Genomic DNA, 17,746 nt, shown 5'->3' on the forward strand with positions numbered 1-17,746 from the left:
CTCCGAACAAACAAACCCCTCGCAAAATGCAACCGACCACATTCAATTTAAACAACTTGCCTCCCAAAAATGGCATGTTCGCATTTGTTCGCACACAAAAAGAAGCGTGTTTCCTCTTTTTGCTCAAGATCCCACAACACATTGACACTCTATCGTAAGATGCAGATATGCATACATAATGAGGGAAGCCGACGAAACGAATACACAAAATATATAAAAGAATCAAATATCATTATTTTGTATGGGGTTGTCAAAGGAATTGTGCCAGTGTTTGCCCGTTAAGTGGCCTCCCTAACTGTACGCCGAAGGTACAATGCGGCAATGCGGAGTAATAATAAGATTGTGAATCAACAAGTGAAGTGGAAACGCATTGAATGATTGAAAAAAAAACTAAAGGAACTTTAAAATATAAATACATGAAAAAGTATGTTACATTAACTTATGAGAAAATTTTCTTTTATTTATATACTTCACATTTCGTGATCGATACATTCAGCTTAGATTTTCGATAAGCAACATTTATTTCACCACCACAATAATTCATAAAGATCCTAACAAATATGCTAGCGAAAATCGAACCTTGCTCCGCAATAAAAGTTACTGAATGTTTTCTGCATTGATTGTGTCCTAGTGATTTGGTTTGGCTTTAAGATCCTGTGCGTTTATTGTAAGTAAACGCATGAAAAATGGAGATGAGCGGTAAGCGCACAATTCCTTACAGTACAGACTACCGTACCTGGGGTTTATAAAAAAAAAACAACAGTAACAAACATTAGGCAGCGATTGCTATAGATTTACATGTAATGTATTTGTAGGACTGTGTACTGTGCGACAGTGTTTCGTTGTACGATAAATACGATTAATATGAATAAATGTTCATAGCTTGTAGTTCTGCAAAAAGTTTTTAGAATCTTAGGATCCTCGTTGGCCCTACTGTTTTGAAGAATTTAAGATTATTTTAGTAACTTGTTGTTATATCTGATCCTGGTACCGTTGAGTTTTAGGCAAAGTTTGGAGTTCAAAAGGCAATATGTTCCTCCTTTGTAATATAATAATGGAAAATTGTTACATAGTTTCAGAAAACATACCCGCGTTTACGGGAACCTTTAGTATGTGTAAATCGCTCCAAATTACTTTGAGTCCTCACGCACATGGTAAGCCTTGTTGCCAATGTGGAAAACAACCCCTATCCCCCCAACATTTCCTTTGCAACTCTTTAAACAACACTAATAAACAAAACCATGTGATCCAGAGCCAAAAAGAAATTGAATCAACTTTGATATTGAGAGATTCGATTCTTTTTACGCTTGTCGATAAAATCATGTAAAAGTTCTTTGGTGCCGGACTTAAGAACGTTTTCGTTAAACTCACCACTACCTCTCTTTTTCTGGTTGTGCATTTGGTACGTGCGTGTGTGGTTCGGTCTTTCGATGATGGCTCTCGTCGTAAAAACGTACATCTGGAATCACAGGATGGACGAACTCGGGTAATGGTGGGCAGACTTAAGTTTGTTAAGTATGTATGGTAACAATACGACTGGGAAGGATGAACGATGATGCGTGATCATCGTTGAATAATTCTGCCTTGGAACAGAAAAATGGCTCTTGTACGGGGCGGCTCAATTCCAGTTTTAGGAAGCACCGCATGAAAAGTAGTAAACATACACACCACGGATTCAACAGATCTAGAACATTCCCGGCCTGTCCTGTTCCTTGTTGCCGGACTTCTCGAAGAACATATAATCCTACGGAGAAAAAGAGAAAATCATGTACGTCATTTACCAGAATTCTTCTTATCGCATGGGAATGAGCTTATGCTTACGATCAAAAATAGTGCTCCAAGCAGGGTTGCCTTTACCCTGACGTCCAAATCCATCGGGAAGTTGATGCCGAAATGATCCGCATCAGTGAACAATTCGCGCCCTAGCCCGGACCACTGCTTGCTGATCTTACCCACCTGTGCACCATTGGTGGAGAGCACCTGTTTGTACGGAAGAGAGATTTCATTAGGATTGCACCAATGACGTACTAAACTACATGAGACGCATACCTCAAACTCTACATCACCACAAATGCTGAACGTGCAGAACGGTCCGGAAATTTTGAGTACCGTTTCGCCGTTCTGATCCTTGATGCTGAACTGCGGCGTGAGAATGGACCAGTCCTGCTCGACGTATCCGATCACGTTACCGGGCGGTGCGGTCACCTCCATGGTCTGCAGGCAGCACGGGAACCAGCAGGAGCTGCAGCGCAGCGGTCGGTTGAAGTGCAGCACCTCGTTCTGGAACGTGTCCATGATCTTCATGTCGAAGGCGCGAGCCGCCCCACAGCACATACGGTTGCAGCAGCCAGTGTCCTCCGCCGCCCAGTACACCTTCTGGCCGAGTGTGTTCTTAATCGTGTACTTGTTCGCCGTCTCGAAGCCGGTGAACGCCTCCAGCAGCTCCACCTTCTGGTGCACGAGCAGCTGGTCAATGGCAGTAAGGTATTCCAATCCGGGCGGACAGTTCGGTATCCCTTGCGGAATAGGCATCCAACCACCTGTTATTAAAGTAGATCAAAGAAGTACACAAAATATTAGATGAGTTCACATAAAATCTGGCTTTAAATAAATTGTATCTATTTGTACGTAGCACAACTTCATACATAATACTTTTTAATAACTAAACTTGTCGGTACACAGTATGAGGGGAGCTTTCAATTGCATCAAGCGTCTCCAAGCAAGAAACTGATAGTTCACACTTTTTCCTTGAAAAATTAGTCCAACCAAACTTGATAACCTAAATAAGTCAACTGCAACATAAAGCTACAAAAAACTGTAATCCCAAGCATATCGATGGGATGGATGGAGCCGATCACCGAAAGAACCAAAGAAGAAGAAAAAACAACATATACAGAAATCGTTACTGACTTAGCCGTGAGGTTCAAATTTACAGTGACCGGCACGGAAAAGTGCCCACCTCGATTTTTTTTCATTTTCGCTCAATATCTTTTTCGTAATCCAACTAAATACACTGCAAATATTTTTTGTATCTCATGTTCTTTATGAGATTCACCTATGAGCTAGCGACAATAAACATATGTTAATTTTGAGAAAAAAATTATTAAAAACTTGTACCCAAAAAAGCAGTGACAAGAAAAAGTGCCCATTTCAGTTATTCATTAGTATACACAAAAATAAGTAAAAATAAATGTATTTTGATATATTTTAGTGTTCTCTTTTAACTTTTAGAACCAGCTGAAGGCGCTTTGGCATGCTTTCTACTAGGATTTTTAGTTTTTGGGGATTTTATTCTTCTCAAGCGCGCATCAGAGCTTCAAAATTGTCGTTTTTATTCGATACATCAGTTTTGTCCACCATCGGCATCGAGAATTGCCCACAAATTCTTAACCTCCGGGCTCTGAGGAGGTCATTTCAACAGTTTTGTCCGACAAGACGGGAAGAAAGACTTCGTCTTCTTGGCAGTATGTCGAACTTGGCCCCGCCGGGCTGCGTGAAACTTGCCCCCGCCGGGAGAACGAACTTCTCTTCAAGGCCCGTCAGGATCAGTGAAATCTCCAGATTTTGTTGCAGGATGTTTATGTTTATGTTGTAATCTGCAGTTTTAACACCGTTAATGTTCCCAAGGCTCCCAACTCCACTAGACGAAAAACAACACCAGACCACCATATTGCTCCCTTCATGGCATACTGTGCCCTGTATGAGGCGAACCTGCAGCATTGCCTCCTGAACCGTTTTCCAGTACTCTAGAGGCATAGCAGCATGTTCCTCAGCAAGCTTAAGACGCTTGGCCTTATTGGTCATGTCCATATAAAGAAGCCTCCTAGCAAGTCTGCTCTGTAACCCGTATGCAACAAGCCGACGACGGATAGTTCTTTCGAAAACTGATGAGTGAAGTGTTTCCATGACCTCTCTGGCAGTAACTTTTGTATTTTTTTGATTTCACGAATGATCTTAGTGTCCATGCGTGCATCTGTTTTGCACATGTCTCCCCTACCAGGGCGATCCGCCTACGTTTAAAATTTCATTGTGATTTTTCCTACCGCTGCCTTGTGGATTTCGTGCTTTGAATGAATTACTTTAATGTAAATGAATGTCATAAAACATATTTTATGGAATGTAATTTATTGTAACACTCAAATTAATGAGACACCAAAACCTGATATTAACAAATTGTATATCTACAACCAAACATGAATTAAACACGTGATCATACATGTATAAACATCAGAAATGGTGCTAACAAACCTAAAAAATATTAAAACGCAATAAATTGGTTAGCCCTCAATGGAAAAGTTTATGCCAAACTCGAAATTTCGAAGTGGGCACTTTTTCTTGTCACTGCTTTTTTGGGTACAAGTTTTTAATAATTTTTTTCTCAAAATTAACATATGTTTATTGTCGCTAGCTCATAGGTGAATCTCATAAAGAACATATAAAACGAGTTACAAAAAATATTTGCAGTGTATTTAGTTGGATAAAGAAAAAAAAAATTGAACGAAAATCAAAAAATTTCGAGGTGGGCACTTTTCCGTGCCGGTCACTGTATGGCTTAGTTCAGTTGGCAGGTAATAGAATAAAAAAAACATAGAAATCCCAATCCCAAGAATGAGTAAAAGAGTTATTAGTTGCCAGAAAGATTTGAAACCTTATCGAGGAATCGCATCCTAAAGACGGATTGGAGTCACAACCAGATACAAAAACATCATAAACACACTTTCTCTCTAGTTTATTTACGTTCTTTATTCCCTTTATGGGATTTGGGTCACTGTTTGAGATTCGAATACCTGATTAGGTTTTGCAACCCTAATTGGGATTCGATTTGTTAGCTGAATAAAAATCACTGTAGCCACTAGTGACTCTTTTTCTCACTTTTGGGTTTCGAATTCCTACTTCGGATACGGATCCTTCCTTGGGATTCGAATCGCTATGGCGACGAGAAATCTTCTTTTCTGATTCTCTAGGTTGGGTTTCAAATCCCAATCCGTGAGGATCCGTCAGAATCAAGCAATTCAATAGCTCTTACTCATAACGCACATCACTAGTCTGAATACCGTGACCCTTTCTCCTGAAAAAAAACCAAATTTAAAGTAAATCCACAACCGAGGGATGAGGGATATTGATTAGTATTGTAAGATTGCAGCAACGACCTAACAAGTCTAAATCATGCAACCCTGTCAGACAAAATTCGAGTGACGATATGCGTACGATATTGAAAGTACGTGCCATCAAACATGTTTGTTTAGGTGCTCAGGACAGACAGTGCAGTTGTTTGGATGTTTCCTTTTTCCACAAATCAAACCATCCTCAAACCATGACACGACGATTTCTGGGTTTTTTTATGAAAACGTTTTTAACTATCCTTTCACAGGCAACTCGTGTTTACGGTCAAACACATTCCCATTTGCGTGATGATCTCACGTCCCACATCAAGGGAAAGATAAGATAACTAGCACGCTAAACCAACAGTTCCTTCCAACGCGGATCACAAACCTGCGCTCCTCGTCCGTGATCAGATGCTCGTAACCCTTCGCTTTGGCCGACTTTCGAACGCCCGGAATAAACCGTAGTATCCGGCGGATCGATGCCTTGCCCTGGCGGACGTGCAGCTGCCGGCCGAGATCGAACATCTTTTCTTCCAGGTAGCGCAGCAGAAAACGTGCCCGGTGTTGCGCCGAACTGCCACTCCTAGGAATCCTTTCCTGCGCCACACTTTCCGCCACACTCACTACTGAACCGAACTCTGGCACCGGCGTGGTCAACACAGGGTTTCGATCGAAAGACTCATCCATTTGACGAACCATAGTGTATGTCGAACTGAAGCACTAAATCACTGAACTGCAATGGGTCTACAACTAATCCTCTCGAGCTCTCGCACAGGAATGAAACAAGGTTCACACCTCCCTGGTGGATGCTGTAATGTCTGAGACTAACCAGAGTCACTCCATACGAGCAATTGGATTTAATTTGACCTTATCATTGCCTATTAGCCTGCACTACAATAATCTCCCGTCCGTTCGGTTATGTTTGGATGCCCTGCTTGCAGCAACACAACCGTTCGCCCGGTCGATCTCCACGCTACTCGGCATGATCGTATGCAGGAAGATTCCCAGATCTGGTCGGTTCCGCCAAACGAGGTGATTTTATTGTACCCAACAGGGAACGTCTTGATAAGAGCGCACTGAAGAAGGAGAGCTTGATATCATAATTTAAATAAGGCTGGATGGCATTGTAAGTGCCCTCCGCGACACAGAAAATCTTCTACCCCGTGATCCTGCAGTGCGCCATGCAGAGTAAAAAGGCAAACATTCTTGTTATTGTGAGATTTATTTAAAATCTTCGATCCATTCCACTGGCTCTAATCAGCGACCCGACAGACGATGGACGTCCACTTGCAGTAGAGAACATAGATAGTGAGTCCCGCGGGAGTTTACCCGTACGATGCAAGAGGGCATGCATGCGTGCATTTTCCCCTGACCTAAAGGGTCGACGAAGTCCATGAGTGGAACGAAACCGTTGGTAAAGGGTTATTGAACCAATTCTCAGTGGTTACCTTATCGGGCGATGTTCGTTAGCAAAGATTCCTCTTTTTACACCGGTTGATGAAGAGCAGGGGTGTCAAACGGAAATTATATTCAACGTCAAAGGCGACACGACACGTACATTTATAAACAATCAAAGGTTGCTACTCATGCTACATATAAGTCCAGTATGACGCTCTGTTGAAAATCATATTTTTTAGGCGTCAAAAAATAATATCAATAGCTCCGGAACATGACGCAAGGTACCACAAAGACTTTAGGTGGAGCCTGAACTGTGCCATTCACTGAAAATGTTTGTTTGTATACTAACAAGTAGACTTATCCATTGTTTTGATAATCTACTCAATCCAAATAACCATCCGTTTGAGTAAGATAATGTCCCAAGAGCAAAACTATTTCGAGTGATAAATAACTATTTAAAATCTAAGTAAAAACATATTGCTCCTATCAACAGATCAAAGGTTAAAACATGTTTACAAAAGTTTAAAAGAGAATATATAATATGAAAAATTGTAAGACAAATAATTCTAAGTTATAAACACATGGGAGGCAAGATATCTGACGACATTCTGAGAAAATAATGCCTTTTTCGACGGGAATCCATACTAAAGTAGCCAACATATTGAATGAAGTGAATAATTTACGACTGGAGTTGTGTAATTTAGATTCAGATGCATGAATCTGAATGATTCTTGACCTCGTAAGAGATTCATGAATCTTTCAATGCAAGATTAATCAATTGATGAAAAGTGATAAGCCAAAAATGGGTGGAGGGAGCCGTTTTTTTTTTTGCTCGCATGATCGACGCCAATGAAAGTATCGTGGCGATTCGCGAAAGATCCATGAAAGATTCATGAAGATTCATTAAGGTTTCGAAAGATTCATAAACGTTTGAAGATTCGAATCCCAAAAGATTAATGAATCCATCGCAATGAATCCTAGGTGGAAGATTCATATGCATGAATCTCGTCAAAAGATTCATATGAATGAATCTCGCCAGAAGACTCATAAGGCACAACACTATTAACAACCCCAGGATACCAAATGGCGCGGTTCAGATCCTTTACATCTTCGAATGACGTTTTGAGCAACCGCGTTGTGAAAGCTTTCGTTTACTTTATTATACGTTTAAATATGTTGATGTACTTTTCTGTTTCAAAGGTCTTCACACATCTACATTTCGGGGGCTGTTAAAATTCTCCCTAATGCATTAACAGATCCTTATGGGATCGTGTATGAAAACATAACAATATTGGAAGTAAATAAACATAACGATTCTCTAACCTAATGTGTAATTCTGATATTATGCTGACTAGACATGACCTGCACCACCGATCTATCAACTGTTTCAACATGGTGTTGACTCTAACATACGCTCCATACATTGCTACACAAGCTTTATCAATTTTCTGTAAGTGCACACATGCTCTAAGCGGTCACAACAGTTAAGGTCCGCCCTTGTGTCCGTACATTTGACTCATTGAAACTAGCTATTGTGCCACGTCTGTCCCCCTAAGCCATTTGACCTTATCTGTTACGTTTCCGGTTCCCCTTCGGAGGAAATTATGTCACACTGTAGTTGATTAATCGGTTACGTTTGGCTACGCTAGGCAACGATGCAACGAAACATTTCGTTTAGGAAAATAAATATCATTCACCCATTGTATTTTATATGGCTTTGCGAAAGCTTTGCTTCGTGAGAGGCAGATACCCGGACGCAGAAGTTATGCTTCTAGCTTAATTTATACAATCGTCTCACCTGGTGGCGCTTGGATCATCATTGGCTGCGGATGTCCGGGCATTCCCGGTTGCACGATGACCGGCTGGTAACCTCCTCCGTATGGCTGATTCGGTGCGTACATCTGTGGTGCCTGTGCGTATCCCTGTTGCTCATATCCTGGCATCGGTTGCCCATATCCGGGCTGTGCCGGTGGATACGGGGATCCCTGCAAGATCGGAAGCGAATTAACATCTTTCTTTCAATTGCTTCGTTTCGGGAGGCAGGGAAGGAAAAAAGAGACCGAGAGGGAAAGGAAGATGCAACGCAAGAAAACATGTAATTACCCAATAACCTCCTTGCTAATGGAAGCAAACAATTGCGAAATGAAGTACATCCACGACATCGAAGAAACGTCCAACACCGATAAGAAATGGATAAGACATTGTAAATGATAACAGAAAATACTTAAAATGAAAAGAAAAGCACGTGCTAATCGAAGCTCACAAACAAAATACAATCCTCATACAAATACAATAATCCTCAACAATGAAGACATTGCAATACAAACGTAGTTATCGTTATCGCAACGGATAACGGAAACCGATCGGTTGCATAACTGAGCGTGATAAGGTGTGTTAGATAAGCATCTAATTGATTTGAAGCGAAACTAGAAGATTGAGATGCAACAATAAGTTAATACCCACAAATTAGACCCAAAGCGGACATCAAACAAAAACCTTAGCAATAAGTATGACAGCAGGGTTAGGCACAATCTATCAAACCATCACGCATGTTGTTAAGAACATTGTAAATTATCTTGGTTTACTTAAAGCAACTAAATAATATATAACAATATAAAAATCTACCGTCAAATGTGAACCTCACACACAAACCATTCTATAAAACAAGCACTAACCGCAACTTAGTCATAGAACGGATTTGATCTTATTTTTCACACCTCACCTCTTCTTTTTTGTGTTCCATGGGCTCCTCTTAACACGATCGCGCTAAAAACGGTTCGAAAATGCACCAAACCGTACCGATGTGGGGTGATTAAAGTAATAAATACTTCCGGTCAAAGTGGGAGAGCTAGCAAAAATTGAACCAATCGCAAAGCGATGAAAAACTCAACTGAACATATCCCTCATCGTTCGAAAGCTATGCAACCACCATCACCACACCCGAGGCAGCCGATACGAGACAATGTTATCAAACATTCATACACCCCAGCGTTGTTGACAAACTCTGTATTTTTTCGTGTAGCGCACTTCCCGGCGAGCACGAAATGGTGCGTTGGGCAGTACATATACCATTTGTATAGATAATATCCCCTCTATAGGATGTCGATGGTGTGGTGTTTTAGCCAGTGAATCATCGGATGAATAAGTTTTCCGAGGATCGTTGTGAAATACTGTTCCGTTTGCGTCAATCTAATGCCGCATCCAATCATACAACTTATCTGAGAGACTTATAGGAACGCATATGAACTACTACAAAAATCGTCTTCTTTTCTGCACCTCATCATCAATCTGATCAATCAAGCATACGGTGATATTCATCACACAGGTGAAGATCGCGTGCAAAAGCCCCACTTGCTGATATCACTGAATTATTATCTATCCATCAGCCAATGTTCTGGCAATCCACTCGCTATGCTCGAATCGCTGTGTAGGTGCACCATTCAGCGTGAATCAACGATCATCAAAGCAGTTTTTGCTTCGAGATTTGAGTTTGTTTAATTTACGGATCATGGTACATCAGCGGCTACACACACACAAGCGTCTCTGCAATGCGCAAATGTATGCAAATAAAATGCACTCCGGTAGTAAGAGGAATTTTAAGTAGTCAAGCAAATCGACTATTTCTTTTTTATTTCCTTTTAAATGCTGTAAAATATTACAATCGTCTTCTTGGCTTAACGACCGCCTTGGTCATGCCTTCCCCCGTTAAAAAGTTAACCACGCTAATTGAATGAAGTAAATTTTCTTGTAAAGTTACATCTTTTAAGTATTTCAAACAATATTGCGACGGCCAGTCAGCCGGCCTTACGGTCCTTGGCCGAAACTTCAGCCATAGCCAGCAAAATCAATCGTGTAAGGATATTTTTCAGTTGTTGTGAGGCATTCATGACCAATAAAATGTTGGAATAGGTCCTACCTTTAGGTGTAGTAAATGTGTTTTCGATTGGTTGTAGTCGAGAGGCATAAGGAAGGTTAGCAGTGCGGAGTATATCAATTATATTTGACCCGTTCAACTTCTCCGATTCTCTTTGCGCAGGATTTACTGTGGCCAGGTATGTCCAAACCACTGACTAAATTTAAAAGAAATGCTGTATTTTCAACAGAAAGTTGTAAGCGTTTTCCGTTTTTACATGAAAAGTCGATGAAATTTGTCTATTTTTTTAATGCAAACCTTCGTCAGTCCTGTCGTACAGGGGAGGGTCTGATTACGGTTGGGATTCAAATCTACGCCATCGAGGTGGTGAGCCGCAGCGCTTTTTAACCGCTACATATATAAATATACTTTTCGGCGTTACATATATAAATTACCTTACATACATCATAAATTACCCGAACTACTTGACAAACATTGGAGCAGAATTTCATTAACACATTCCAACACCATTTGCATACTAATGGTATACAATAACATTAAAACGGAAAAAATAAATGTTCAACTCAACTGTTAGGTGTAACTAAATAACTAACAAGCAAAATTAAAAGAATGCATGAAACCAATAAAAAGATCACCGGTGAGCATCGAAACGAAACAAACATAGCGTTATTGAACATGGAAACGAATTGGCTCAAACTTACCGTGCCCGGTGGGGGATATTGTGCCGGTGGATAACCACCTCCTTGTGGCGGGGGATATCCTGCACCCTGGTCATAGCCCTGGTACTGTGGGGCGTACGGAGCGTACGGGGCCTGCGGCTGTTGCTGCATATCGTTGCTCGTACACGGTTAGTCGGTTGACAACCGAGAAGAAGGTGGCTCAAATTCCGCACAATCAGTACACGAATGGAAAAATCAACGGGGTATTCTCACCCCTGACCGGAAGACGCACGTGCGCTGTGGAAGATACAGGAAAGTAAAAAGAGTGAGAGGGTAAGATAAGAGGGTGAATTGTCAAATAGCGAGTAGCAATCAGGTTATTTTTAGGATGTTGGGAAAACCATGTGATAACAAATGCATTTTTTTCGATCTTCGTACAGTGCAAAAGTAAGCAAAACGAAGAATATTGTACTAAATCCATCGGGAGGTAGGATTTTAAACTCAACTGTTTGCTAGTGTTTGCAACAAAAATATGGTAACTAATCTTCAACAATCTTATCGCCTCTGTATATCGTACGAACAATGCCAAATCGCATGAAACGCCCAAGTCATCTCTGAATATTTGGTAAAAAATGAAATAAATAATTCGTTCAATAATGTCAAATTAATGTGGTGCGAACCTTTCCAAACATGTTACAGTTAAAATAAGACAAGAAGCCTATCAGTATGAAAAACAAAGGAATTTTATGGTTTTGTATAAAAAAGTTATGTTTCGAAAAGTTGGGGTTGGGTATTATCCCGTTTAAAGTATCTTTTTTTAACGTGAAACATTCTTCAAGGCAACTAGCATAAGTTAGGAAGATAAATATCGTTTTTCAAATTCGGTAAATTAATCTGTACACTATATATAAAATATCATATAAAACAAAAATTAATTGAAAAAAAAACAAGTTTATAGCAAAACGGGTAAAAATTGCTAGACTTTTGAAAAAAAAAGTTATACAAACCAGATTTTGTATACGTTAAAAAATGTTAAATGAATTGGTTGTAGCCAAAAATTTCAGAAAAAATGTATAACAAAAAACTTATTTGGTTGAGGTCCTGGCGTATTTAATTAGGTTCATTTAGAAAAAAGTATACCTATTAATGGTACCTATCGCGAACCAAGTTAACAACCGGTCGATAAACATATCGACCGATATAATGACAGTAATGGCGGAATGGTATCGCAACGCATCAAATTTATCAACCCGTAAAAACGCGTGTACAATTGCCATGGCTACCGTACAAATCGTGGGGAAAAAATCGAGCAGTTGTTAAAAAAGTCTTTAATTTGCATCGCGAACGAAACATTTTTTTTATATCGACCGATATATTTAACTACTGCCTCAACCCATCCGATATACTGAAAAGAGCTGTTGACCGTGGAAAGATTTATTTTAAAAAATGTAAAAATGTTATTCTGTGTTAATTTTTTGCTCTCTTATTATTTTTTAACCACTTTAGTCCATCAAAAAATTTATTTTTCTGGTGAAATTTTTTTTTGTTTTAAAATTTGTTTTTTTATTTAACCGCCTACACGGGTAGTTATTGTAGTTTTATATTCAAAAAACAATTGATTGGATTGTCGTATCGGCGTGAAACTTTTAGAATGCCTAGAAATAGTAATTTTCTATCGTTTTGCTAAAAAAAACGTTTTTAAACAAATTTAAGTAATTTTTATTTGCCGTTGTCGGTCGATACCCCTCAAACGTTCCGTATTTCTCGTACTTCGGACCAATTTTAATTTTATAGAGATGTCGGATCGATTTTATAATTTCAAAAATTCATTAAGTATATTAATTTGAGGTTCCAAAAAATTTCAACGGTATAAAAAAATGAGTATTTTTCTTTTGTACAGTTATGCATTGTGTTCCCTGTTCTTATAGATTCACGTATTTTGTTTTTTGGTTCCTGCATTAGCACCCGTATCGTGGAAGGAGACACCGTTTTCGCAATTTCCGTTCACTTCCTGCTTGCCAAGAACATCTCTAACTGTTACACCACTTCGCCTAAGACAAAGTTTTGTGATTGCCCAGTATTTTTCATTGGGGCGAAGCTGTGGCAAATTTGGTTTTGGTATAAAATGAATCTTATTGACCCTGTACCACTCTAAGACAACCTTAGAATTATGGCAGGTCAAAAACTTGATAGAAAAAAGTACGTGAATGTATAAGAAAGAAATAGAAAAATAGAAATATTCGTTGCTTAATCATCCATGGTTTTAAAGGATAAGCAGAGTCCCCTAAACAACAATAAAAAAATCATAAATATTGGGTACAAGAATATCATATGTAAATAGACAAACCCAACAGCTTCATCGTTCGGTCACCACTGTTTCATTTTTCTTCTAAGTATAAAGATATTGGGCTTGTATTGTATTATCTACAAATAGGATCATTTGCCTGTGGTCACATATCTAGAAGATCATTATCAACAAGCATTTTATAAAGAAGTGTTAAATTTAATATTTACCATTAAAGCGTTTAAACTGTAAAACCCTTTTCTATTCAAATATTGAATTGGGTTGTCGTAAAGTGCGACAATTCTGATGTGAGTTCCATCGGTGCACATAACTACACAAGGACAGGTAATTTTTTACAAAAAAATCTCCTGGCGTCTGCTTTTTCGTCGGCAGTCATATCCATGGTTATGAAATCCGCTAGTTCACGTTCCAACGCGGCTAGAGTTTGATCTAGCGTTTCAGAAAAAGTAGATTGGGCAATTGCCATAGTAAAATCGATACCAACACTTAGTTAGTACGACCCTTGAGCAAAAAATCTTTGTTCCACAATTTTTCTTCCGCCGATAACCCACGCTTATGCTTATGCTAGTTCCACTTTGGCAAGGATTTCTTCAAACACCCTCTTCGGAACTCGGTAATTGTTAATGAAGCTGAAAAAGGAACATGTTAAAACAGTGGCAACGATTGTTGAGCCAATACGCTTACGTTTTATCCGATAATTCAAGCGGATCAAAATGCTTCTTCAATCGCCTACGGTATGCTGCTAGATTTATCTCCTCTTCATTCTCCGCATCATTTAAAAAGAATAATGAATTTATCATTCAAATCTTTTGGATGCTTCACGAACTAAAATGCTTCTCGATACGATAGAAGTCGCACTAATTGTAGCGTTGTTAAAAGTAAACAAACTCTAGGTTTCCATGGTAATTTGACAGACGGCGAAACTACTCGATAGGTATTTTTATGGGTTGTTATAATTTTACCGACTGCTCAGTTGAATACATTCGCGATACCAATTCGAGTAGATAAATTTATCGGTCGATATAATCAAACGGGTTGGTAAATTTTACCGACTGCTTTCGCGATAGGTACCAATGTTCGAACATAAAAGCAACGAGAATGAAAAAAGGGTTTGCTTTATTCTGCGTTATTTATGTCCTACTATTTAACATATATTGAATTAAAGTAAGAAAGTTAAATATTGCAAATGTAGTAAGTATATCATGAACAATTGATCCCAAAATTAAATTCATTTAAATGGATTCAATTAAAAATCTATTTAGGTTCAAACGGACACAATACTTTGTTCAATAAATAATCGTGATAGCAAACCTATTGGCCACGTTTAGGAGTTACAAATGGTGTTAATGACATTATTTGCCTTGAGTATTTTCCTACCCCAGAAGCCCAAGCGATTGAAAAGAAAACTTGATTACATTCGCTAGCCCTACCGGGCCGTAAAGACCTTGTCCCACGAACGATTTCCACGTTGTTCCACTTCTATTCTCACGCACTTCAGATCTTCCATAACTTGAAGCCAGTCGAGGGGGTTCTCCGGCTTCCAAACCCTCGGCCAAATAGTATATTGATCCAAACTATGTTGGCTACCCACTACATCACGCAAGGTTCCCAGCTCGGTCGCCGTGTAGCTGTCGGCAGAAAGCCGGCTCGCTTCCATTACAGCGAAAGTGAACATAAACTGACACTGGCCGCCAAACTGGCGCGCCATTACGTCATTCAGCCCTCCTCCACCCCGGGGCCCAACTGCGCGCGCGTGGCCATATCTAATCGGTGCACCACCACTAACGCTAGCCAAGAAACGACCGTCAAACACAACGGGACCACCACAACACAACTGCCAATGCAAGTCGTCGTATTAAGCGTTATTTGTTTTTTTTTTGTATCTTTTTTGGCGGATTTGTCCGCGTACGAGATGGTTGAAAGCCGCACAGAACCCTCAACAACGGTTCCCCATTTAATTTTGACCTTCGAAACGCGGGTTAGTGTTCGTGTTCGAAGCCACATCGCTCCCACTTTGCGTTGCATTTGCCAACCGGAGGCGCCTCCCTTAGCGCCGGTTATTCCGACAATCTGCCATCCTACACATTGTTTGGCAGCAAGCGAAAATTAGAACAACACAAGGGTGAAAGGTGAAAGTGGGATAGATTACGGGGCACACACCTCATTGAGGCTTGGTGCCGGTGAAAGTAATGACGCCGGGGAGCGTAACAATCAACCGGTAGGACTTATGTTTCGTGCGTGACCAACCGATGGTCCAATTGGAAGAGGTTCGTTTGCCGTACTTTCTATCGGATTTGGAACAACGTTGTCACACACCGAAAGGACGTCTCTCCGCGATCGATGGAAAAAGTGAAAGTAAGGGTAGTTTGGCCGGTCAGTCCACCCGATTTGATCAATTACCGCCAGCCATGACGTGGAACATTTGCATGCGGAAATGGTTGGTTAGGTTGACAGACTGTAATTTTTCAAAATAGTTTTTTTTTCCTTTTACACGAATTCTGAATTCATCCCTTGATATTCGGTGTTGATAACTGTTACTCGTGTAACGTTTCCCAGAACCTACAATAATAAAAATATTAGCTTCAAATTTGAATCAGTTTATGCAATCATAGACATTTATGGCATATTTAATTTTGTCTTATTAATACCAAGCTGGTCCTACAATATTTTATCGCCGTTTAAAAGGCAGATGAAGTACCGAATGAATATTAAGATCTTTATAATCATACATTGTATGAAAAGCATAACAAACCAAAGCATATGAACCAGCATTAAAAAAAGACGGCGCGTTTCCTCGCCAGAAAGAGTGGGCTGCCACAAGTGGTCGTTTGCTTAGCTCTTTCCAGCCATAACGAATACTTGCATCAACATTCTTCCATCGCAGCAATGTTTGTTTTTGAAAGATAATTTGTAAATACGATAGCGGAGGGGTGAAATAACGCGTCTGAAGCAAAAACCGACGGCATAGCGCATCTTGTGTTGGTCGTCTGGTTAGAAACTCATCTCCTCTTACAACCACGGCTGCCAATTTTTTATTTTACTTTTCACAGAAACAGAAACCGAATGCGATGCGATGCAATGTTGCAGAAAAAACATGCCAATGCAATTTCAAATGCAAACAAAAGGTAAACTATTGCACTTAGCGTAAGCAGTATCCTTATAAAGGTAGGTGAGTCATTAGGCCTTGTTTCCTTTGCAAGCCAAGTAGCACGGAGGCAAATTCTTCGAATCTAAAATAATCACTTTAACGAAAGGGGAACCCTATTTTACGCCGTATTTTTAGCTCCGGAAAGGAAGCACCGGCCTGGCAGCTGCTCCCGCAATGGTACATAACCTACCGTAAAATTTAAATAAAGGAGGATCATTTCAATCAATTGTTTCACAGTACCTTAAAAATGATGTTGTGTTTGATGTACTACCCGGTAATAACCAGCATCGAAGCGATCCATCCAAGCTCAATTAAGTATCTTCAATTCACAGCGACAAACAATTCCCAACAAACTCACAAACTTTCGGCAGATTCAACATACACAAATAAACACACCACTGATCCACCTTACTTCTTCTGATTTACTTTCATGCGTTTTGTGGCGCAAGGCCTCAATATTTTGCAATTTTCTATTGCAAATGATCATAAACACTAACCACGACTTTTTTTTACATCCACCACGAATGCTTCGTCTGCTTCAACTGGTTGCACTTAATGTGCTGTTGACACTTCGCCGTTTTGTTCCGAAACTGACAGCAGACCTGAAAGACCAAAATATTTACCTTATGACCAAGGTTAGACGAACAAGCTTCTTTGCACAACATGGTCACAATTTAAAATGATAGTTGAAATAATTTTAAATTGAATTTTAGTAAATAGGCCAATTTTTAAAATAGCTGATGTTTCAAATACTTGCTTCGTTCTAGTATCCTTGTGGCATGCTCTCGTGAACACAACAAAATGCCTTTTCTAAGCAGATGATATTCAAAAACAGTAGGAAATTTAAAATTTGTGTAATTCATTAAAGTTGAAGCTGATACACTTTCTCTTATGGTAAAAGGTACAGCAAACGAAGCATAATCGCTTGTGTAATCATGATCTTTGTTCGTTTACCGCGATCCTAATAAACAATCTTCATATCTAGAGTCTGGATTTAATAGTCACAACTTACCATCATGAAGAACTTTTCAACAGAAAATACGTTTCTCAACTGATAAAACAAACTTAAAAAGTCATACGTAAACTCCTTATATTAAATGGTAAATATTGGCAAATGTTTATTTGAAAGTCGACGACATCTTCAGGGAACGAATAATTACCATCCTCTGGCAACTGTTCGCTGAGAATTGTATGAAGTGATGATGACAACTTAAAATGGTAAATTTGCGATGTGGCTAGCGTAGAAGATATAAGTGA

General features: G+C 39.6%; 1 protein-coding gene and 1 pseudogene across 1 annotated transcript; both read right to left on the bottom strand.

Annotated features, from left to right (window-relative positions):
* Positions 1-447: 447 nt before the first annotated feature.
* Positions 448-17,016, bottom strand: LOC131267579 (phospholipid scramblase 2). The gene is made up of 6 exons (XM_058270486.1): positions 16,730-17,016; positions 11,079-11,333; positions 8,302-8,488; positions 2,050-2,540; positions 1,822-1,980; positions 448-1,744 (listed from the first exon to the last, which is right to left on the bottom strand). The coding sequence occupies exons 2-6, from the start codon at positions 11,205-11,207 to the stop codon at positions 1,685-1,687; spliced, it is 1,026 nt and encodes a 341-aa protein (XP_058126469.1). The 5' UTR covers positions 11,208-11,333; positions 16,730-17,016; the 3' UTR covers positions 448-1,684.
* On the bottom strand, positions 13,521-14,141 carry LOC131264780 (putative nuclease HARBI1; annotated as a pseudogene).
* Positions 17,017-17,746: the final 730 nt, after the last annotated feature.

The sequence above is a fragment of the Anopheles coustani genome, chromosome 2 (assembly GCF_943734705.1).
Source record: "Anopheles coustani chromosome 2, idAnoCousDA_361_x.2, whole genome shotgun sequence".
Lineage (NCBI taxonomy): Eukaryota > Metazoa > Arthropoda > Insecta > Diptera > Culicidae > Anopheles > Anopheles coustani.